The 25,148-nt window shown below is 39.9% G+C and overlaps 1 protein-coding gene across 17 annotated transcripts in view; it reads left to right on the top strand.

The window, feature by feature from the left end:
* The window catches only part of LOC139748602 (TOX high mobility group box family member 4-B-like), an 844,810-nt gene extending 820,641 nt beyond the window's left edge, over window positions 1-24,169 (top strand). For 14 of the 17 annotated variants that reach the window (XM_071661732.1, XM_071661727.1, XM_071661726.1 and 11 more), the window contains 3 exons: window positions 10,393-10,773; window positions 11,024-11,412; window positions 21,909-24,169. In XM_071661732.1, coding sequence (XP_071517833.1) covers window positions 10,393-10,773; window positions 11,024-11,412; window positions 21,909-21,993 — 855 coding nt within the window. In that variant the 3' untranslated portion in view covers window positions 21,994-24,169. The remainder of the gene's footprint in view (window positions 1-10,392; window positions 10,774-11,023; window positions 11,413-21,908) is intronic. The other 3 variants (XM_071661738.1, XM_071661722.1, XM_071661737.1) reach the window with 2 other exon arrangements.
* The last annotated feature ends 979 nt before the right edge of the window (window positions 24,170-25,148 follow it).

Raw genomic sequence — 25,148 nt, 5'->3', positions numbered from 1 at the left:
AGTAGCAATACTCCTGAAACAGGAGTTGTGGGAGTATGTGATAGAATGTAAGAAAGTAAATTCTCGATTAATATGGGTAAAACTGAAAGTTGATGGAGAGAGGTGGGTGATTATTGGTGCATATGCACCTGGGCATGAGAAGAAAGATCATGAGAGGCAAGTGTTTTGGGAGCAGCTAAATGAGTGTGTTAGCGGTTTTGATGCACGAGACCGGGTTATAGTGATGGGTGATTAGAATGCAAAGGTGAGTAATGTGGCAGTTGAGGGAATAATTGGTATACATGGGGTGTTCAGTGTTGTAAATGGAAATGGTGAAGAGCTTGTAGATTTATGTGCTGAAAAAGGACTGATGATTGGGAATACCTGGTTTAAAAAGCGAGATATACGTAAGTATACTTATGTAAGTAGGAGAGATGGCCAGAGAGCGTTATTGGATTACGTGTTAATTGACAGGCGTGCGAAAGAGAGACTTTTGGATGTTAATGTGCTGAGAGGTGCAACTGGAGGGATGTCTGATCATTATCTTGTGGAGGCTAAGGTGAAGATTTGTATGGGTTTTCAGAAAAGAAGAGTGAATGTTGGGGTGAAGAGGGTGGTGAGAGTAAGTGAGCTTGGGAAGGAGACCTGTGTGAGGAAGTACCAGGAGAGACTGAGTACAGAATGGAAAAAGGTGAGAACAATGGAAGTAAGGGGAGTGGGGGAGGAATGGAATGTATTTAGGGAATCAGTGATGGATTGCGCAAAAGATGCTTGTGGCATGAGAAGAGAGGGAGGTGGGTTGCTTAGAAAGGGTAGTGAGTGGTGGGATGAAGAAGTAAGAGTATTAGTGAAAGAGAAGAGAGAGGCATTTGGAGGATTTTTGCAGGGAAAAAATGCAATTGAGTGGGAGATGTATAAAAGAAAGAGACAGGAGGTCAAGAGAAAGGTGCAAGAGGTGAAAAAAAGGGCAAATGAGAGTTGGGGTGAGAGAGAATCATTAAATTTTAGGGAGAATAAAAAGATGTTCTGGAAGGAGGTAAATAAAGTGCATAAGACAAGGGAGCAAATGGGAACTTCAGTGAAGGGCGCAAATGGGGAGGTGATAACAAGTAGTGGTGATGTGAGAAGGAGATGGAGTGAGTATTTTGAAGGTTTGTTGAATGTGTTTGATGATAGAGTGGCAGATATAGGGTGTTTTGGTCGAGGTGGTGTGCAAAGTGAGAGGGTTAGGGAAAATGATTTGGTAAAAAGAGAAGAGGTAGTGAAAGCTTTGCGGAAGATGAAAGCCGGCAAGGCAGCAGGTTTGGATGGTATTGCAGTGGAATTTATTAAAAAAGGGGGTGACTGTATTGTTGACTGGTTGGTAAGGTTATTTAATGTATGTATGACTCATGGTGAGGTGCCTGAGGATTGGCGGAATGCGTGCATAGTGCCATTGTACAAAGGCAAAGGGGATAAGAGTGAGTGCTCAAATTACAGAGGTATAAGTTTGTTGAGTATTCCTGGTAAATTATATGGGAGGGTATTGATTGAGAGGGTGAAGGCATGTACAGAGCATCAGATTGGGGAAGAGCAGTGTGGTTTCAGAAGTGGTAGAGGATGTGTAGATCAGGTGTTTGCTTTGAAGAATGTATGTGAGAAATACTTAGAAAAGCAAATGGATTTGTATGTAGCATTTAGGGATCTGGAGAAGGCATATGATAGAGTTGATAGAGATGCTCTGTGGAAGGTATTAAGAATATATGGTGTGGGAGGAAAGTTGTTAGAAGCAGTGAAAAGTTTTAATCGAGAATGTAAGGCATGTGTACGTGTAGGAAGAGAGGAAAGTGATTGGTTCTCAGTGAATGTAGGTTTGCGGCAGGGGTGTGTGATGTCTCCATGGTTGTTTAATTTGTTTATGGATGGGATTGTTAGGGAGGTAAATGCAAGAGTTTTGGAAAGAGGGGCAAGTATGAAGTCTGTTGGGGATGAGAGAGCTTGGGAAGTGAGTCAGTTGTTGTTCGCTGATGATACAGCGCTGGTGGCTGATTCATGTGAGAAACTGCAGAAGCTGGTGACTGAGTTTGGAAAAGTGTGTGGAAGAAGAAAGTTAAGAGTAAATGTGAATAAGAGCAAGGTTATTAGGTACAGTAGGGTTGAGGGTCAAGTCAGTTGGGAGGTGAGTTTGAATGGAGAAAAACTGGAGGAAGTGAAGTGTTTTAGATATCTGGGAGTGGATCTGGCAGCGGATGGAACCATGGAAGCGGAAGTGGATCATAGGGTGGGGGAGGGGGCGAAAATCCTGGGGGCCTTGAAGAATGTGTGGAAGTCGAGAACATTATCTCGGAAAGCAAAAATGGGTATGTTTGAAGGAATAGTGGTTCCAACAATGTTGTATGGTTGCGAGGCGTGGGCTATGGATAGAGTTGTGCGCAGGAGGATGGATGTGCTGGAAATGAGATGTTTGAGGACAATGTGTGGTGTGAGGTGGTTTGATCGAGTGAGTAACGTAAGGGTAAGAGAGATGTGTGGAAATAAAAAGAGCGTGGTTGAGAGAGCAGAAGAGGGTGTTTTGAAGTGGTTTGGGCACATGGAGAGGATGAGTGAGGAAAGATTGACCAAGAGGATATATGTGTCGGAGGTGGAGGGAGCAAGGAGAAGAGGGAGACCAAATTGGAGGTGGAAAGATGGAGTGAAAAAGATTTTGTGTGATCGGGGCCTGAGCATGCAGGAGGGTGAAAGGAGGGCAAGGAATAGAGTGAATTGGAGCGATGTGGTATACCGGGGTTGACGTGCTGTCAGTGGATTGAAGCAGGGCATGTGAAGCGTCTGGGTAAACCATGGAAAGCTGTGTAGGTATGTATATTTGCGTGTGTGTACGTATGTATATACATGTGTATGGGGGGGGGTTGGGCCATTTCTTTCGTCTGTTTCCTTGCGCTACCTCGCAAACGCGGGAGACAGCGACAAAGTATATAAAAAAAAAATATATATATATATATATATATATATATATATATATATATATATATATATATATATATATATATATATATATCTTTTTTCTTTTCTTTTAAATATTCGCCATTTCCCGCGTTAGCGAGGTAGCGTTAAGAACAGAGGACTGGGCCTTTGTGGAATATCCTCACCTGGCCCCCCTCTGTTCCTTCTTTTGGAAAAATTAAAAAAAAATCGAGAGGGGAGGATTTCCAGCCTCCTGCTCCCTCCCCTTTTAGTCGCCTTCTACGACACGCAGGGAATACTTGGGAAGTAATTTATTTTGCCTCTATATACATACTCGTCCAAACACTCAAATATACATACCTATACATCTCAATGTATACATATATATACACACACAGACATATACATATATACACATGTACATGATTCATACAGTCTGCCTTTATTCATTCCCATCGCCACCTTGCCACACATGGTATAACAATCCCTTCCCCCCTCATGTGTGCGAGGTAGCACTAGGAGAAGACAACAAAGGCCACATTCGTTCACACTCAGTCTCTAGCTGTCATGTAATAATGCACCGAAACCACAGCTCCCTTTCCACATCCAGGCCCCACACAACTTTCCATGGTTTACCCAGACGCTTCACATGCCCTGGTTTGATCCATTGACAGCACGTCGACCCCGGTATACCACATCGTTCCAATTCACTCTATTCCTTGCACGCCTTTCACCCTCCTGCATGTTCAGGGTCCGATCACTCAAAATCTTTTTCACTCCATCTTTCCACCTCCAATTTGGTCTCCCACTTCTCCTCGTTCCCTCCACCTCTGACACATATATCCTCTTTGACAATCTTTCCTCACTCATTCTCTCCATGTGACCAAACCATTTCAAAACACCCTCTTCTGCTCTCTCAACCACACTCTTTTTATTACCACACATCTCTCTTACCCATACATTACTTACTCGATCAAACCACCTCACACCACATATTGTCCTCAAACATCTCATTTCCAGCACATCCACCCTCCTGTGCACAGCTCTATCCATAGCCCACGCCTCGCAACCATATAACATTGTTGGAACCACTATTCCTTCAAACATAGCCATTTTTGCTTTCCAAGATAATGTTCTTGACTTCCACACATTCTTCAACACTCCCAGAATTTTCGCCCCCCTCCCCCACCCTATGATTCACTTCCGCTTCCATGGTTCCATCTGCTGCCAAATCCACTCCCAGATATCTAAAACACTTCACTTCCTCCAGTTTTTTTCCATTCAAACTCACCTCCCAATTGACTTGACCCTCAACCCTACTGTACCTAATAACCTTGCTCTTATTCACATTTACTCTTAACTTTCTTCTTCCACACACTTTTCCAAACTCAGTCACCAGCTTCTGCAGTTTCTCACATGAATCAGCCACCAGCGCTGTATCATCCATTCAAATTTATCTCCCAGTTGACTTGACCCTCAACCCTACTGTACCTAATAACCTTGCTCTTATTCACATTTACTCTCAACTTTCTTCTTTCACACACTATCCCAAACTCAGTCACGAGCTTCTGCAGTTTCTCACATGAATCAGCCACCAGCGCTGTATCATTAGCGAACAACAGCTGACTCACTTCCCAAGCTCTCTCATCCACAACAGACTGCATACTTGCCCCTCTTTCCAAAACTCTTGCAAAAATGGGTATGTTTGAAGGAATAGTGGTTCCAACAATGTTGTATGGTTGCGAGGCGTGGGCTATGGATAGAGTTGTGCGCAGGAGGATGGATGTGCTGGAAATGAGATGTTTGAGGACAATGTGTGGTGTGAGGTGGTTTGATCGAGTGAGTAACGTAAGGGTAAGAGAGATGTGTGGAAATAAAAAGAGCGTGGTTGAGAGAGCAGAAGAGGGTGTTTTGAAGTGGTTTGGGCACATGGAGAGAATGAGTGAGGAAAGATTGACCAAGAGGATATATGTGTCGGAGGTGGAGGGAACGAGGAGAAGAGGGAGACCAAATTGGAGGTGGAAAGATGGAGTGAAAAAGATTTTGTGTGATCAGGGCCTGAACATGCAGGAGGGTGAAAGGAGGGCAAGGAATAGAGTGAATTGGAGCGATGTGGTATACCGGGGTTGACGTGCTGTCAGTGGATTGAATCAAGGCATGTGAAGCGTCTGGGGTAAACCATGGAAAGCTGTGTAGGCATGTATATTTGCGTGTGTGGACGTATGTATATACATGTGTATGGGGGGGGGGGCCATTTCTTTCGCCTGTTTCCTTGCGCTACCTCACAAACGCGGGAGACAGCGACAAAGTATAATAAAAAAAAAAATATATATATATATATATGTGTGTGTGTGTGAGGGTGAAAGGAGGGCAAGGAATAGGGTGAATTGGATCGATGTGGTATACCGGGGTTGACGTGCTGTCAGTGGATTGAATCAGGGCATGTGAAGTGTCTGGGGTAAACCTTGGAAAGCTGTGTAGGTATGTATATTTGCGTGTGTGGACGTATGTATATACATGTGTATGGGGGTGGGTTGGGCCATTTCTTTCGTCTGTTTCCTTGCGCTACCTCGCAAACGTGGGAGACCGGCAAAAAAAAAATATATATATATATATATATATATATATATATATTTTTTTTTTTTTTCATACTATTCGCCATTTCCCGCGTTTGCGAGGTAGCGTTAAGAACAGAGGACTGGGCCTTAGAGGGAAAATCCTCACCTGGCCCCCTTCTCTGTTCCTTCTTTTGGAAAATCAAAAAAAAACGAGAGGGGAGGATTTCCAGCCACCCGCTCCCTCCCCTTTTAGTCGCCTTCTACGACACGCAGGGAATACGTGGGAAGTATTCTTTCTCCCCTATCCCCAGGGATATATATATATATATATATATATATATATATATATATATATATATATATATATATATATATATGTATACGTTGAGATGTATAGGCATGTATATTTGCGTGTGTGGACGTGTATGTATATACACGTGTATGTGGGCGGGTTGGGACATTCTTTCGTCTGTTTCCTTGCGCTACCTCGCTAATGCGGGAGACAGCGACAAAGCAAAATAAAATATAAATAAATAAATAAATATATATGTGCGTGTGTGGGCATTTATGTATATACATGTGTATGTGGGTGGGTTTGGTCATTCTTCGTCTGTTTACTTGCACTGCCTCGCTAACACGGGAGACAGCAATTAATATAATAAAATATGTATGGGGATGTGTCTTTCTTCATCTGTTTCTTAGTGCTACCTCACTGATGCAGGAAACAGTGATCATGTATGAATAAATGAATATATGTATACACACAAACAGACAAAATCTCTTATTTGATATTACCAGTTTGTTGGGGAGGGAATTTTACAATCATGCGGACCCATTTCTTGAACAGTCTATCATACAACCTCTTGAATTTATTTATGCTGTCTGTTAACTAGTCAATAGTCAGTCTGTTCCATTCATCTACCACTCTTATACTATGAAAGTGTTTCTTTACATCCTTATTTAAAAGCTTTTTACTTATGTTAATGCTATGTAAGAGAAATCAAGTGATTATGTTGAAAACCATGCTGAGAATCATTTAAGTGGTAGTTCTGTAAATGGTTTACAATTTTGTCTCAAATGATGGTTTCCATGAGATACCCAACTACAGACATTAAGCTAAATAGTTGATGATTTTTGGGTAATGACTTATCACCTTTTTGAATATCAGTGTAACACTGGCAAATCTATTCATCTAGAACCTTTCCTGTAGCAAGCACTTTATTGAAAAGGGCACTCAAGGGCTACATTTTCTCATTTTTCATGCCTTTCATTGTCCTCAGGGAACACTTACCAGAATCTTTTGTTTTATTTATTTTCATGACATTTATTGCTAATCATATGTTGTCAGCTTTTATTTCATTTTGCAGAATGTTCTATCAATGAAAGTGGCTTTAGGGCATGGGTTGTGTGTTTGATTGTAAATACAGATGCAAAAAATACATTTGGAATTTATACCGTATGGCTTTTTCTTTTTGATCCAAGTTTCCGTTTTTCATGATTAATGGACCAATCGATTGGGTAATAACTCTCCTGCTTTTAACCTAACTGTAAGATTCCTTAGGGTTTCTTTTGCTATTTTCAGCAACATATGCTTTATACTGATGTTTGCTGCGTCATTCTCTCTTACTATTCTGTCATGTTAGAGATTGGCCTCATTAAGTTTTTGTAAGCTTCTCAGACAATATGCACTTTTTTTTTTATTTTAGTGTCCCACCATTTTGGTATCACTTTGGAAATAAACTGTCTACTTCACATCGGCACATGTGCTTCCTCTGCTGCTCTGAAGGTTTTACTGAAGCATTTCCATACTACATTCATGTCATTTTCGTTGACCATATCAACCCCAGTTTGCTTGTCAAGAGCAGTGTGAAGATCATTAGAATTTGCAGTTGTGAAAATGGTTATTTTTCATGAGTGTCATGTTGACCAACATTACTTGCATTATTGGAAGTTAACTCGGAAGTAATTTTTCTATGATCTCTTGTGCTAAACTTTTCTCCAACATTCTCAATGAGGTCCTAAGTTTGAACAAAATCTAATATATTCTTGTTGTGTGAAGGTTTCTTGATAATGAGGGTAGGGCATTATCAAGCAAATTTATGTAGAGTGGATCCCCAGAGCTACTGGAAAGGGACACCCCCAGTTTAGATGCCAGTATGTTAAAATCCACTATGATGGAATCCTGTTCATCACAAATTTCTGCTGAGTGATTGTAAGATCATTCTTCTATATCTGGTGTATGTGCTGGGCTCTGTAAAGTAGTCCTACTGTTTTCTTAGGAAGTTTGTCTCTAATATATGCATAAATGAAGTCAGCATTCTCAACGGCTACAGAATTTTTTACTATGAGACTTAAGAAACTCTTGCATGTGAATGTGTTAAGAGGGGCAACTGTTGGGATGTTTGGACCAATACTTAGTAGAGGCAGGGGTTAATATTTGTAAGGGTTTTTGGAAATGAGGAAACAACAGAAGTGAGAAAAGGGTGGTGAAAGTAATTGAACTTGGAAAAGCTGCACAGATCATCTGAGAGTAGGTATATGCAGTCAGAGAAAAACAGTATTAGAGTGAGGAGGTGTGTGAGAATGAGGAATTATGTTGAGCGGAATCATCAGCATAAGAGTGAATTAGCTTTATAAGTTAAAGCAAAAAGACCACTACGGAGGTAAGAGTAGGTGACAGGATGGAACCTTGAGTGTTGATAGGGTAAGAGGAATAGTGCATTCCATTGGAGACTGCAAGGAAGCAATTAGAAAACAGAGAGAAGCGGGAAAGCTAAAGTGATAATGTTCAGAAAAGAGATGTAAGCCACATCCTGTCAGATGCCTTGGGATGTTGAGGGCCATGACAAAACATTCACCAAAATCAGTAAAAGGGTAGTATAAGAGTTGAGTCACACAGGATAGATCACCAGTAGACTATCCTCAAAAGTTTGTTCATCTGAAAGAAGGGAACAAGATTTGTAAGTGTCTCAGAAGTAATAGTTAGGAGAGTTTCAAGGAATTTGGAAATTGCAGGTGGGGTTAGAATGGTTTACTTTCTGTGAGAAAGGCTGCACCAAGACATACTTAGAAGGAAATTTTTTGGTTTTTAGACAAAGATTGGAGCTAACTCAAAGGAGCACTCTCTTAGGACTTACTTAGGCATGCCCCATTTCCACTATATCCCTTGTCCACTGGTAGTTGGGAGAGTACCTGAAAATACAGGAGAAGGTATGGGTTCAATGGGAGGAGGTAGGGAAGGAGGACTAGATGTAGAATGACCCAAAGTATAGTCAGAGAAGAATAAGGTTCTAAATTGAGCAACTTAACAGAAGGGCTGCATCCAGGCATGCTTCAAAGAAGGAAAAGTTTTGGATTTTTAGACAAACAAAACAGGTGAATGCAGATTGGAGCTTACTCAGAGGTGCACTTAAGGAGTTATGCCATCTCCACCATACGCCTTGTGCACCAGTAGGGGAAAGTACTTACATGACCTTGAGCAAGGAAAGTACGGAAGTTGTTGGTTAATGGGGAAGTAGGGAAGGACAACTAGCCATTGATTCACCTAAAGTAAAGTTTGAGAAGATTTAGGTACTGAATTGAGCAACTTTATCAGTAGGAAAATTAGCTATTAGATGGATGGAGTTGAAAGATTTGAAGAAAGTTTGAATTACAGAATTTATTTGAGGTGCTTTTGAGTAAGAGCCAGAGAAATATGTCAGAAGTAATCAGATCAGCACACTTTCTGTTGATGAAGGTATTCTTGACCATTTATTTAAGCAGAGTGAGATTCAGGAAGGGAAGAATTTCAGAGCCTAGTAGATTTTGTTCGTGATGTGGTAGGCATCAGAGAAAGAGTGGTCAGATAAAAAGGTAATGAAAATGTAGTGGAAGAGACATGCAACTCCATTGCTGGTAAGTTAACTTCTGCTATACATTAGCACAGCTGGAAGCATCCTGGTTGGTAAAACATTGCCCATCCCTAGAAGAGTCAGTATAGAAGCTGTGCAAAGATGACTAGTGGTGTTTCAAGAGAAAATGGAAGGTATAGCAGATGATATTGTGGTCACCGGGTAGAAAGTATAGTGGAAGGGTTCACTGTTAAAAAATCGATTAGTATGCATTGCAACATAGTCATATCAGTTGGGAACTCATGTTTGGAGTTTAATTTTTTGTCCCAGATTGCTAAGGAGGCAAAATAAAATGGCTTTGATTTCACCAGATCATCCCAAGTAAAGCCTTATCAGTCCTTGTGGTGTATGATGAAATCTACTGCATTGAGGATTTCAACACATGTAGTTGAATTTTACATTAAGGAACTGGGGAAAATACACAAAAGATAAGAGCAGTTAAAGAGGCAAAGAAATTTTCTGCCAGATGGCTTAAAACCTGGACGATTCATGTACAATTATAGATATGTTGATAATTAACTTTTGTATGAAACTGATTTATGAGGAAGTAGAGGATATAAGTTATACAAGGCTACATTAAATAAACATTAGATTTTCAGAAAAAGAAATAGCTCATTGTGCTTATGGCCTGCATTTTTTTTTTTCTACAGGACCCAAACCAGCAATATCTCATTTTTTTTATTTTGTTTGGCCCATGTACACATTTATCTTAATGTTTGGCTGTATGAGGGTTACTGTAACATTGCACTTTAAACCTCAGATTAGCTTAAGCTTGTACCATATTTTGTGGAGGAATGAGAGCATCTAGAGAAATATGAATTATTGGAAGCTGGCAGTTGCTTAGGTTTTAAATTGTCTTATATGCTGTCTCTGCTAAGTGGGTTGATTGATATATATATAATGTAACTGCATGAAATGCTTGTGGCATATTAACCGTCATAACAGTTGCTTTTTATCTATGATCCTGTGAAAAGCTTGTCATTGCTACTAGTTTGAGCCATGACCCCTGGCTTGTGTTGCAGGGTGGTGAAGGTGAGGGAGTTTATGGGGCACCTGGGTATGGCCAGTTTGCCCAAGGGTTTGGATACCCCCCTACCACTAGCGCCCCAGGACACCCCCAAGTACAGTCGCCCACACAGATGTCACCACTGGCTAAGAAGTCTCCTCTACTCTCTTCTCTTATGGCTGACCCACCCCCACCCATGATGAACCCACCAATGTCACAGCCCATGCCACCCTCTGGCCCACCCATGATGCCTCATGGTTCAATGCCACCCATGTCAGCAGCCAGTATGGCTCCTCAGGCACAGCAGGGCCCACAGGCTGCCCATCAGCCGCCCACACCCCAGCCACACCTGACGCCCATGACCAACGTACCTTCTACCTCTCCTTATATGAACCAGGTACAGCTCATCCATGCCCACTCAGCTGGCTGCTATGCTGCTTTAGCACACTGTCCTTATCTTGCCAGATGCAGCAAACCTTATACTGTGCATGAGTAGAAAAATAACAATGATAACTAACCAAAATTACTTTGGGATTATATTTGTGAAACTTTTATGATAGCAGTGCAAATTAAGCAGATACTGTGTTAAAATCAGTTCAAAACATAATTTGTTCTAATTTTGGTAACAGTTTCCTATAATTTTATAGCAGGCACCAGGGTCTCTGACGAGTCCTGGGGGTGGTAGCTCCCCAGGCAGTGGACAGCAGCAGCAGAGTCCACAGCAGCAACAGCAGCAGCAGGCCGCCTCTCAGCAGCAGCAGCAGCAAGCAGGACAGCAGCAACAGGGTGGACAGCATGGACAGCAGCAACAGCCTCCACAACAACAACCACCACAGCAGCAGCAACAGCAGCAGCAGCAGCAACAAAGTGGTCAAGGTTCTGGTGGACAACAGCAGGGTGTTGGTCAGCCAGGGCATGTAGGTTGTCCAAACTCTGCACCGAACTGCATCAGGTCTGGCTGTAATAACCCTGCTGTGCACAACCCTGAATGGGAGGATGAATATTGTTCCAACGAGTGTGTTGTCTCACACTGCAGGTGAGAAAGCACAGTGTAACATGTTTCTGTTTGCTATCATTATCCCACCACTTATTACCCTTTCTCACCTGCACATCCCCCTACCTTCCCTTGCAATGGTAAATGCATAACTATTCCCCAAAATACTTCCCATTCCTCAGCCACTCTCTCAGCTTCCTTTACTCTCTCCTTTTGCCATTCTGCACTCAGTCTCATGCTGTTTCTTGCTCAGGTCTCTTTTTCAAGGTCTTTTTTACCACCCTCTTCTGACGATATCATTTTCTCTTTTCCAAAATCCTCTTTAAGATTTTCACCCTTGTTTCCACCAGGTAATAATTAGAAATCCCACCAGCTGACCTTATCCCAGTCATATCTAAGAGCCATTATTTTGCACACCTGCATTTGCTGTGTTATCCAACAATGCCCAAGTACCATCTTTCCAGGCATTACTGGACTTTGCCTGTTTGAGGTTACACCACAAGTGAAAAGTCATCTTTGGTGAGGCTTTATATTCTCTCAAAATACTTCTCTGGAAGTAGTGCAGCTTTGGACTGCAGAGCCTTTAGAAAAGGCCTGGGTAACACTAGGAATCTTTCATGGAAATTGGGTTTGGGATAGTTAAAGATAACGAAATGCCATCTTTCCTACTCACCCACATACATAAAAGTATGTATATCTCTCTTTTTAAACCAGATATTCCTAGTTACCTTCCCTTTTTCAGCACAGCTTCACAAGCTTTTCATCATTCTTATTCACAACACTGGGCACCCTTTACCCCCAGTTATACTCTCACCTGCCATGTTACTCACATTGCCTTTAGATCAATCACCATAGGTACCTGAAGTCGTGAATCAAAACTGCTAACACACTAACTCAGCTGCTCCCATAACACTTGCCTTTCATTCATTGCCCTCCTTAAGGCCAGGTGCATAAGTATTAATAATCATGTAATATTTATTTTATTTTATTTATTTTATTATACTTTGTCGCTGTCTCCCGCGTTTGCAAGGTAGCACAAGGAAACAGACGAAAGAAATGGCCCAACCCACCCCCATACACATGTATATACATACGTCCACACACGCAAATATACACACCTACACAGCTTTCCATGGTTTACCCCAGACGCCTCACATGCCTTGATTCCATCCACTGACAGCACGTCAACCCCGGTATACCACATCGCTCCAATTCACTCTATTCCTTGCCCTCCTTTCACCCTCCTGCATGTTCAGGCCCCGATTACACAAAATCTTTTTCACTCCATCTTTCCACCTCCAATTTGGTCTCCCTCTTCTCCTCGTTCCCTCCACCTCCGACACATATATCCTCTTGGTCAATCTTTCCTCACTCATTCTCTCCATGTGCCCAAACCACTTCAAAACACCCTCTTCTGCTCTCTCAACCACGCTCTTTTTATTTCCACACATCTCTCTTACCCTTACGTTACTCACTCGATCAAACCACCTCACACCACACATTGTCCTCAAACATCTCATTTCCAGCACATCCATCCTCCTGCGCACTACTCTATCCATAGCCCACGCCTCGCAACCATACAACATTGTTGGAATCACTATTCCTTCAAACATACCCATTTTTGCTTTCCGAGATAATGTTCTCGACTTCCACACATTCTTCAAGGCCCCCAGAATTTTCGCCCCCTCCCCCACCCTATGATCCACTTCCGCTTCCATGGTTCCATCCGCTGCCAGATCCACTCCCAGATATCTAAAACACTTCACTTCCTCCAGTTTTTCTCCATTCAAACTCACCTCCCAATTGACTTGACCCTCAACCCTACTGTACCTAATAACCTTGCTCTTATTCACATTTACTCTTAACTTTCTTCTTCCACACACTTTACCAAACTCAGTCACCAGCTTCTGCAGTTTCTCACATGAATCAGCCACCAGCGCTGTATCATCAGCGAACAACAACTGACTCACTTCCCAAGCTCTCTCATCCCCAACAGACTTCATACTTGCCCCTCTTTCCAAAACTCTTGCATTTACCTCCCTAACAACCCCATCCATAAACAAATTAAACAACCATGGAGACATCACACACCCCTGCCGCAAACCTACATTCACTGAGAACCAATCACTTTCCTCTCTTCCTACACGTACACATGCCTTACATCCTCGATAAAAACTTTTCACTGCTTCTAACAACTTTCCTCCCACACCATATATTCTTAATACCTTCCACAGAGCATCTCTATCAACTCTATCATATGCCTTCTCCAGATCCATAAATGCTACATACAAATCCATTTGCTTTTCTAAGTATTTCTCACATACATTCTTCAAAGCAAACACCTGATCCACACATCCTCTACCACTTCTGAAACCACACTGCTCTTCCCCAATCTGATGCTCTGTACATGCCTTCACCCTCTCAATCAATACCCTCCCATATACTTTACCAGGAATACTCAACAAACTTATACCTCTGTAATTTGAGCACTCGCTCTTATCCCCTTTGCCTTTGTACAATGGCACTATGCACGCATTCCGCCAATCCTCAGGCACCTCACCATGAGTCATACATACATTAAATAACCTTACCAACCAGTCAACAATACAGTCACCCCCTTTTTTAATAAATTCCACTGCAATACCATCCAAACCTGCTGCCTTGCCGGCTTTCATCTTCCGCAAAGCTTTCACTACCTCTTCTCTGTTTACCAAATCATTTTCCCTAACCCTCTCACTTTGCACACCACCTCGACCAAAACATCCTATATCTGCCACTCTATCATCAAACACATTCAACAAACCTTCAAAATACTCACTCCATCTCCTTCTCACATCACCACTACTTGTTATCACCTCCCCATTTGTGCCCTTCACTGAAGTTCCCATTTGTAATATGAAATGTTTTATTCAGGAATGATGTATTTACCAGCTGAGGAGGGATATTGTAACACTTTGAATATGTGAATTATTTTATTTATTTATTTTGCTTTGTCGCTGTCTCCCGTGTTTGCGAGGTAGCCTAGTGTTAAACTATAGCACTGAAATTGATAGACTAGATATTGCATATAATCAGTTGACTTCAAAAGTTCATCTATAAGCGGCCCAGAATCAGATATATTATGGGGACCTCAATATCTCTTCCAGTCCCCACTTGTTCACAAACTTCACCAATAGGTTGATAGGGACTATGAGTGAATGACTGTTCTCATTTTTACAGTACTTATTAGTTCTTTGGTACATGTAGTTTAGAAATATCAAATGTATTCAAGAAAGAAAACTGATATGTGTGAAATGTAATTTGGATTTTAATTGTAAGGTCAGCCTTACTGTTTCAGGTATAGGTGACAAATATGTTCAGAATCCAGGTACACTCATAGGTATGGTTTATGATGATGAGTTGTTAAAGGAGAATGAAGTTAATGTTTATGATTCAACAAAAATTTTCTATTTTGAAGTAAACTCATCATACAGCGCAAAATATGTTACAATCTATTTTGAAATGATTTCACACAAGGAAGATTAGTACTTATATTCCAGGGTTAAGGAAAAAAGAATGCTCTGTAAATTGAATGAATCATAGGTAAAGGTTTCACCCATTGATTCATCACTCCACAAGTCATTTCAACAAAAAGGCAGGGTCGACATCTTTCATCATTTCTTTCATTATGATTATTGTAATAAGGATGGGCTGAGATCATGAAAATGCTTAAACATCTAAAGCAGTGGAGATCTGTGGAACATGGTAAAATGTACCCAGTTATGAAAAGCAAGTGCACTAAAACGATGTAAGTGAGAAGTTGACTACACCACCTGGGAAAAAATAACAGCACCATGCTTTTTAGTACTAACCAATGCTACCAATATGTTTCCACAAGTTTTTTATTTCTTCCCGGTTAAGTTAAGGCTTCTGTCTCTTGTTTCTTGTTTTACTGTCATTTTATGATGTTCTTTTATTTATAAGAGAAAAATAGTTCCTAAGATATGTATTGGTGTTATGGAGATCAATCTGGTGAGAGCTCTAAGGTAAAATAGTTATTTTTTCTTTGATTGGATATGAATCTTTTCTTTTTTTACATCAAAACATTGTTCTACTAATTTATGTGAAAAAAATTTGGGCAATTTAGATGGTATACACTGTCTTGTTCTAGTATATTTGACTACCTTCAACCAATTTCAGGTGCTTAAGACATTTCTGGGATTTTGTCATACCAGCAGCTTGAGATGCATTGTCTTCATTGAAGTAGTTGGCTCAGAAAATGCTTTCATGAGTTAGTAACCTTTCAGCTTGCTGGTGAGGATGATGTTATCATTAACTACATAATGGCGAGCATCTGCTAAAGCACTAGACTCACACTTAAGTTCAATAAGTGTTATAACATTTTCCTCCAAATTATCCTCTTGGCAAGTTCCCTTGCATTAGGTGAACTTGCTGGTTGCTTAGGCATAGTGGAATTATGTGAGTGTCAAACAATACATCCTTACTCAGTGAATAATGGCAGAAAACTGACTCAGTGGCAAATGTGGCATGGGCAGCCTTAGCGCTGTGCGGCAAGCTGGGGATCAATTGTATCATGATGGCTCATGTTATAACAAGAAGATGGGAGTAATTTAAGTGCTTTTGCTCTATCAAAATCATTGTAAACAGTCATGCTATATTGGGACATATCTGTAACAGGAAAGAGTGCATTACATAGTTGTCAGAATGCATGGTGGGAATGTAGTTGATTGTGTTCAAAGGATTATGGAACTTGATTGTGAAAATAAGCAGGATTTAGAGAGAGAAGATGCGCTGAATTAGGTTATGGAGAAAAGTTTAGAGCACAAGAAGAAAGTGTATAAGGCTTTATGGATTTGTTAAAGGCTTTTGATAAGATTGATAAGTAGATGGTAGGTTGTAGTTGTTAGGCAGCAATCAACCCGGGAGGTATGTAACCAGCTCTATTTGCTTAGGTACTGGGAGGGTTAGTGATGGCTGTGTAGTGAGCCAGCACTTCAGTGGTTGTCAGACCCCCCCCCCCCCCCCCCCCCCCCCCCCATGACTTAGGTAACTGCCTCACCCACACGTGGACTGCTGGCATTATGTCCACAAACATAAAATCTCTTGTTGTCTCCTATAACCCTTGACATCCCTTAACTTGCACAGCTTAATCTTCGTAACTTTGATTTTTCCTGGCAATGAATACTGTGCGCTAGCCTGCCTTTTGGCAGAATGGTATAAGTAGTGGATAACAAATGCCAGGAGCATTTGTTAGAAGCAAGAGGTAGAAGTAGTATGCAGGAACTTTAGGTTTACATGAGAAAGACAAACAATAGGAGGCCTGATCAGCCCATGACTGTGTTGTCTGAAAAAGTAAAAATAATTTAACTTGACAAGAAAAATTTATTTCAGCTTAATAGTTTTTTAAGCTATCACCAACTCCCTGCAGCTGCACATTAGACTTTTAATGTCCCTGTTTCCGCTGTTGTTTATACATTTATTTTGGCATTTTTCTCAAAGTGTACATAAATTTATAAAATGTTTGTTTAAATGACTTTTGAAGGTATTCATAGTTTTAGCATTCACTATGTCTAATGTTAACCAATTCCAGTCCTCAACTTATCTTTTAGCTGTGATTTTTTATTCCATTTGTCCTTGTAACCATATTTTCTTGTATTTCTAAAAGATGCTTGTGGTTTACTTTATCGAACCTGTTCAGAAGTTTGAACACTTGGATTAAGTTGCTTTGAAGTCTGTGTTTTTAAGGGAGATGAGATCCAATCATTTTAGCCTCTCTTCATATGCCAGATTTCTAAAGGATGGGATGTTTTGTCCCAAGTCTTTGTACTTGTGCTAATTTTTCCTCGTCTTTCTTATAGTTTGGGGACCAAAACTTGACTGCATATTCAGGATGTGGTCTTACTAGAGAATTAGAAAGAGTGAGAATTGTTTCTGGTGTCTTATGATATATATTTCTGTCCACGAAACTTAACATTTGGTTACCTTTTTTTACTTTCTGCTTGACACTGTTTGGTGTACTTCAAATTGTTGCTTATGACAACTCCAAGGTCCTTTTCTTCATTTACTTTAGTTGGAGAGTTTCCGAATAGTTTGTGGTCATAATGTATATTCTTGTCTCCAAAGTGCATAGCTTTACACCTGTGTACATTAACTTCATTTGCCACCTGTCAAACCACTGCTAGTAAGTTAAGATCACTTTGAAAGATTACACAGTCCTGCCCATTTACAGCTCTACCTGCTAGTTTAGTATCATCAGCAAATTTGTAGGTCTTAGATGAGACCGAGTTCTAGGTCATTGATTTATATTATGAAAAGAATTGGGCCTAGGACCAACCCCTGTGGCACACCACTTGTTACGTCTTGCCATGCTGCTTTCTTTCAGTAAGCCAGTCTCTGATCCATGTGCAGAGTTCTTCACCGATTCCGTGTGCTTTGAGTTTATGTAAAGGTCTCTTGTGAGTACTTTATCAAAAGCCTTTTGGGCAATTAAATATACATCGGACGGTAATTTTTCGTCCTAATTCTGATAAGTAACATTAAAAAATTCCAGCAAATTTGTCAGGCAGGATCTTCTGTAGTGAGAACTATGTTGGTTGTCCGATGTAATTTTGTGTTCTAGAAACATGATAATTTTATTGTATTATTTTTTCCATTTAACCTAACACTGATGTAAGGCTAATTGGGTGGTAGTTCAAGGCACACTTTTTGTCTCCTTTTTTATATATAGGAGTAACATTTGCTAGTTTCTAGTCAGTTGACACATGACCCTCCGATAGATTTGTTGAATATTTTTGTTAAGGGGTATATCACCAGTCTCCTGACCTCCTTTAAAAATCTTGGAGCTAAGTTATCTGGGCTGTTGGATTTGTTGGGATTTAATTGGTCCTTGTAGTTCAGTACTTCAGAGTTCTCTATTTCTCTAACCTTCAACTCTTCTTCATCAGATCCTTGAAACATTTTGTTGCGGCATTCGAGATGTTTCTTCAGTTGTGAATATGGAGTTAAAAGAATAATTAAGTATGGTAACCATTTCCTTGTCAGTAGTTAGTGTGTCATGTTCGTTTCATAATGGTCCAGTTCCTTCTTTTAGTGTCTTCCTTTGTCTTATATATATGAAGAATTCCTTAGAATTATTCTTAACTTTGAAGGATATTTTTTTTTCTTCATTGTGCTTACCCTGCCTCATATCCTTCTTACACTCTCTTTGGAATTTGACTAATTCCTGTTGACTTTCATTGGTTCCCACTGATTTGAATTTCTTATGTTTTCTCTTTTGGCAAATTGGTCCTTTCTCTTCTCCTATTCATCCATGATTGGATAGGTTGGAGCATGAGGTGGAAGTAGTAGGTTGGAACATTAGGTAGTCATATTAGATGGAGGTAGTTGGTACGAACTCTGGTAATAGTCTCTGAAAGCACTGTGCTAAATTTGCCAGTGGTCTGTTAAGGGTGATGCACAAAAGGCTAAAAAGTTATAGAAATTTTTTTCCTCTTGAGGGAGCTCTTGAAGGGGACAGGCATCATAGGAATAGAGAGATAGACTGATCAGTAAGAGGAAATCACTGTATATGTTGTGCATGAAAGACCTCTTAATTCCTATAAAAGTCTCCATATTTATGTGAGAGCAAATAATGGTATGAGTGAGTGTTTTGGAGTGAATTTGGGAGTGTGTCAAGGTGATGTTTTGACACCATGGTGATTTCCTATGATTTGGGCAGTACATGGTATCTCCTTTGTTTTACGTATATGATATTGTGATGGTAGTCATGTCATAAAAAGAGTTAGTTAGAATTTTAGGTTGCTGTGATTTTTGTTAGAGGTTGATCCTGAAAGCAGTTGCTAGGTTTGGTGAGAATTATTTTTACATTCTTTTGAATGTTAAAGATATGAAAGTAGTGAATGAGTATAGGTGCTTAGGAGCAAATTTCAGACAGGATGTTAGAGGGAAAGCATGAGTTAATTGTAGTAGAATCATGCAAGGGAGTAAAATTAGTGCTGCACTTAAAGCTTTGAGTATTGGTGTGCAAGAATTTTACTTGGAGTAACTTTCCAAGTTGCTAGAAGCAGTGAAAAGTTTTTATCAAGGATGCAAGGCATGTGTACGAGTAGGAAGAGAGGAAAGTGATTGGTTCCCAGTGAATGTTGGTTTATGACATGGGTGATTTATGTCTCCACGTTTTTTTTATTTTTTTATGGATGGGGTTGTTAGGGAGGTGAATGCAAGAGTTTTGGAGAGAGGGGCAAGTATGCAGTCTGTTCTGGATGAGAGGGCTTGGGAAGTGAGTCAGTTGTTGTTCGCTGATGATACAGCACTGATTGAGCAACTGCAGAAGTTGGTGACTGAGTTTGTTAAAGTGTGTGAAAGAAGAAGGCCGAGAGTAAATGTAAATAAGAGCAAGGTTATTAGGTTCAGTAGGGTTGAGGGACAAGTTAACTGTGAGGTAAGTTTGAATGAAGGAAAACTGGAGGAAGTAAAGTGTTTTAGATATCTGGGAGTGGATTTAGCAGCGGATGGAACCATGGAAGTTGAAGTGAGTTACAGGGTGGGGGAGGGGGTGAAGGTTCTGGGAGTGTTGAAAAATGTGTGGAAGGCAAGAACGTTATCTCGGAGAGTGAAAATGGGTATGTTTGAAGGAATAGTGGTTCCAACAATGTTATATGGTTGTAAGGCATGGGCTATAGATAGGGTTGTGCGAAGGAGGGTGGATGCATTGGAAATGAAATGTTTGAGGACAATATGTGGTGTGAGGTGGTTTGATCAAGTAAGTAATGAAAGGCTAAGAGAGATGTGTGGTAATAAAAAGAGTGTGGTCGAGAGAGCAGGAGAGGGTGTATTGAAATGGTTTGATCGCATGTAGAGAGTGAGTGAGGAAAGATGGACAAAGAGGATATATGTGTCAGAGGTGGAGGGAACGAGGAGAAGTAGGAGACCAATTTGGAGGTGGAAGGATGGAGTGAAATAGATTTCGTACGATCAGGGCTTTAACATACAGGAGGGTGAAAGGTGTGCAAGGAATAGAGTGAATTGGAGCGATGTGGTATACCAGGGTCGATGTGCTGTCAGTGTATTGAACCAGGGAATGTGAAGCGTCTGGGGTAAACAATGGAAAGTTTTGTGGGGCCTGGATGTGAAAAGGGAGCTGTGGTTTTGGTGCATTACACATGACAGCAAGAGACTGAGTGTGAACAAATGTGGCTTTTGTTATCTTTTCCTAGTGCTACCTCGTGCGCGCGGGTGGAGGGGGGGTGCCATTTCACGTGTGGCAGGGTGGTGACAGGAGTGGATGAAGGCAGCAAGTATGAATATGTACATGTCTCTATATCTACGTGTCTGTGTATGTATATGTTGAAATATATAAGTATATATATATGCGTGTGTGGGCGTTTATGTATATACATGTGGATGTGGGTGGGTTGGGCCATTCTTTCGTCTGTTTCCTTGCTTTAGATTGTTAGCACGGGAGAGAGTGACTAAGTATAATAAATGAAAAAATACAATAACTAGTATGTTATTGTTGTTAGTGAATCCCAAGTTTCTATAAGTTAGACCATGTCAAAGATAAGAGCTGTAGAGTTCAATAAGTTACAGTGTATATATGGAATTAGAAAGATATTGAGAAGGAGGCTGCCTGGAACTACCAGAATAGGCTGATATATATGTAGTTCTGTATCTCTGACATCTGTTCTCTTCAGAAACTCCCTCAAGAGGGTGGCCACAGTAATAGATTTTCCATAACTAGGGAACTGGAATGGGCTACTGGGTCTAGAAAGTTGATAGAAGTGTAACTACAAAGTAGTTGGAAAGATGCAGTAAGAGGAGAGACTGAAGATGAATGCTCTACAGGAGTATTATTATATATTTATTTATTATTATTATTACTGATAATTTTTTAGGGGGTGTTGAAAAGGTATCAGTCTAAAGTAAGATGCTTTTTTGCTGGTGTAGAAGTTGAGCATGAACATGTGTCATTGGACAGGCTTTATATTCTTGATCCACCCTATGAATTGGGAACAGAGTTAATGATGGAAAGATATTTAGAATGATATGTTAGCTTGGAAAAAGGTAAATAGATAGAGGAGAGATCTAATTTAGGACTGAGAATGCACTAAATAATGCAGGAAGTTTGTGAGAAAAGGTAATAAGTCTACCATAGGGAATTTTGCTTCCTTGCCCTTTGCCAGAGTGTGAGGTTGGTGGGTAGAAGACAAGTTTTGCAACTTTGGTTCCTATTGAAGTTGGTCTTCTGTATGCACATGATTCACATCATGTTAATAGGACCAAACTTAATGATAAAAGGTAAAATGTATATATTTGCAAAATAATTGTGCAGTGTGTTGTTAAGTTGAAAAAATCATGATTCTCAAATGTTGTTCAAGTTCTGTAAACTTGAATAAGTTGTTAATTCAAGTACAGGAATTTTGGGTTTGGTATATGAATGTTATAAGAAAGGAAGTGATAATGGTGTTGTATACAAGTAGATTTAAGAGTATTTTTTACAGGTTGACTTCATTCAGTTTTGTCCTGTACATTTATCGTAGTTCCTCTATGCAGAGATGTCTTCAGTACATGGGTGGCAAGCAACCATCACCAGCCTATGAACCCAACCTACCCAGCGCCAGTTAAATAAAACCCTGAAACATCAGATACCACTTGGGGACCAGCTTGCCAGCAGTCCAACCAGTCAGTCAACTAGCAACTCTGTCATCTGTGTGGGTTAAGCAGAAGACAGGTACCTGCAAATGGAGTGGTGCATTGAATCATTTTTTTTTTTCCCAGTGGAGGTTGTTCATTGCCTGGCACACAGATACTGAAAGAGTAAAACACTTGCTGACAGGGGACTGAAGTTTTGTGGTGTTGCATGGTACCTCCTTATTCCCAAGATGTTGACAAACTGGGTGCTTGTATGAAAGTCAGGATTTCCTCAGTGCTGGAACTTTAAAATCAGCATCTTTCTGTCTGTTCAATCTTTCCTTGCTCTTTGTAGTATCCCAAATGTATTATTCATGCCCATCTGATTCTATTGTTCCTCAGCCCTAGATGAGAGTTCCAGAACAATCTTGAGTGCTGTGAAAGTGAGCATTTCATGTAGTTTATGTTACTGATGAACAAGGCTGTGTAAACTAATGTGATGGGTTCAGTAATTATTGAACAAATATGATTCATTTCCCTTTTAATTGTTGGAAAAATGAGTCAGGTAAGCAGCAGAAAAGTTTAGAACTGCTAATTACTACAAACATAAAATGCCAAACACAACCAGATCAATTGAGGGGACCAAATCGTTAAGTTATTTTAGTTATGTTTAAGTAGTTACAGAACAAATTGCTGAAAAAGAAGAATCAACAGAATGAACTGTATTGCAGCATGTTGAATTAATTTCTCACTCATGACCATTTTCCTTGTCCTAAGTGTACGTGTCTTGCCCCCTTTCACAGCCTTTGGAATAATATTTTGATCATAAAATTTAAGTAACTCCAGCAGAAAATCATGTCTTAGGGAGCTGGGTTTGTAAATATTTGTGTTGATTTTTCTTGATAAGGAGAGAGAACTATGATTACGATTATTATAGATATAGTAACGTTTACAATATAATTTGTAAATATTTCAACAGTATGTACAAGTTATTGGTGATTTATCTCCTCAATGTGACTGAATTATGATGAGTTGGTGATTATGTACGGTATGTATGTATGTACATGTATCATAGTAGATTTGTCCAGAGGCTTATTATTTGATTAGCAAGGAAAACAACAATAGAATTGACCTGTTTGTCAAACTTGTATCAATTCCTTCCAAAGCAATCACAGGAGATAGAAATGGACCTAAAACCTCCTGTGTTTGCCTTCCCTGCATGCTGAGTGTATGCATAGCAATTTATCATTTGGCAGTTCCCAGGTTTTATTCTCAATTTCATGGTCATCGGCCGAGTTTGTGTCAACAGGACACTTTGCTCAATCCTCATTGTATATAGCACTAATTTTTGGAGGACTGACTGCCGTTCCCTCCTGGGAGTTTTAAGATACTGCAATGATTTTAAAATTCTGGATACAGCCAAGAGGAGACATGATTTGCTTCTATTTTCAGATTATTTTTTCTTCAGTAATATTTTCTCTTGGGTGAAGCTTGATGGAAAGTACTGCATGAAGAGCAATGTCTTATTTGGTGTACAATACACTAAAATTCAGGGAAATGGGATGTAGCTGTAAAGTACTGATCACTTGCAAACTCCCTGCCTTACATCAGGTTTTACCCATGCTTGTAGCTCTTAGAAATCCTTTGGTCCTAGAATAAAATAAAAGTCAATGTTTGCCCTTCTTATATAGCTATGATAAATATGTTGATAAAATACTGTGCTTCATGAGACAAGCAGAGGCTCCACCACAGGTAATTCCTATTTTTTGTTTTTAATGATCCGGTTTCAGTAAGTTCTAAACCATTTTTCTTTCATATACTTTAGAAATGAACAAATTGTTTTTTTCCTGAACAATATTCACTGAACAATTGGAATCCTTTTGATTTCAAATAAAATAATATAGAGAACAAGCCAATAAATATGCCAGAACAATAAGTAGACAAAGTTGCCTTTAATTTTGGCAGCATTTGTGTTGCCCCTTCTTGGGTAGTGTTTCATATATTTAACTAATACATGTTAGTTAATGGTTCCTTAAACTTTTCCAAAACTAAAAAATGTGGAATGGATTTGCCACAGAGCATAATTTTGAGGTTGTTGTGTTAATGTGTACAATGCCTGTGTGTGCTCTCTTTCACTTCTGTATTCACGATATAATAAACATTATACACACATTGTTGTTATTGAACCTCATCTTTAAGATTCATTATTCATGTAATAGGTTTCAGGTGTTAGAGCTGGTATGACAAAAATCATTCTCTTTATTGATACTAACATTACTTATTACATTGACATAAGGTGGGAGGAGGCAAGTAGGTAAAAGTGTGTTTTTTGACTGTTTACCCTCATGCTCCAGGAGTCCTTTTTATTTTATTTGAGGCTCCCATTATGCTCAAGAAGTAAACCACATCCACTCAGTATAAGAGTGGTAGATAATTGGAACTGATTGACTGGGGGCATGGTTGATGCAGACACCATACATAAATTCAAGAGGTTTTATGATACTAGAGAGCATTAAAGAGATGGGGTCCCACAAATATGAAACTTCCTCCCCGTGCAGTACAAAAAAAGTAATTGATTACTAGTCAGGATTACAAGTCCTTAAGTGTTGTGATGTTTTGTGTGTGTCTATGTTGGGATAGTGCACAATATTTTAGGAGTAAATGTTTCTGTCTCTTCAATATGGGAGTTGTATTTTGGCTTTGAGGGATCTTATGATTTGTAGGTTGTAGTTGGTAGATGGTTGCATAGTGAGCCAGCACTTCAGTAGTTGTCAAGTTGCTTTTCTCTGATCCAGGTAGCTAATGGACTAATGGCATTTGTCCACAAACATACAATCTCCTTTTGTCACATAGAACACTTAACAACATTTAACTCACACAGCTTATTCTTCATAACTAGATTTTCATGTGGTGAGCACTATGCCTTACCCCTGCCTCTTGGTAAAATGGTAGGATCAGTAGATAGTAGTAGGCAGGAACTTTTAAGTAGGATCGTTAGGTATAAGCTATAGGTAGGAGCATTAGTTTGGAGGAGTCAATTGGAACATTAGGTAAAAGCCTCTGCATATATTGTGCTAGAGTTGCCCTCTGCCAGTGGCCTTTTAAGGATGTGGCAATAAAGACTAAGAAACATCACTGGAGTTCACTAG

Source organism: Panulirus ornatus, chromosome 5 (genome assembly GCF_036320965.1).
Source record: "Panulirus ornatus isolate Po-2019 chromosome 5, ASM3632096v1, whole genome shotgun sequence".
NCBI lineage: Eukaryota > Metazoa > Arthropoda > Malacostraca > Decapoda > Palinuridae > Panulirus > Panulirus ornatus.
The sequence above is the reverse complement of the archived record's forward strand: the minus strand, read 5'-3'. Positions and strand labels throughout refer to the sequence as shown.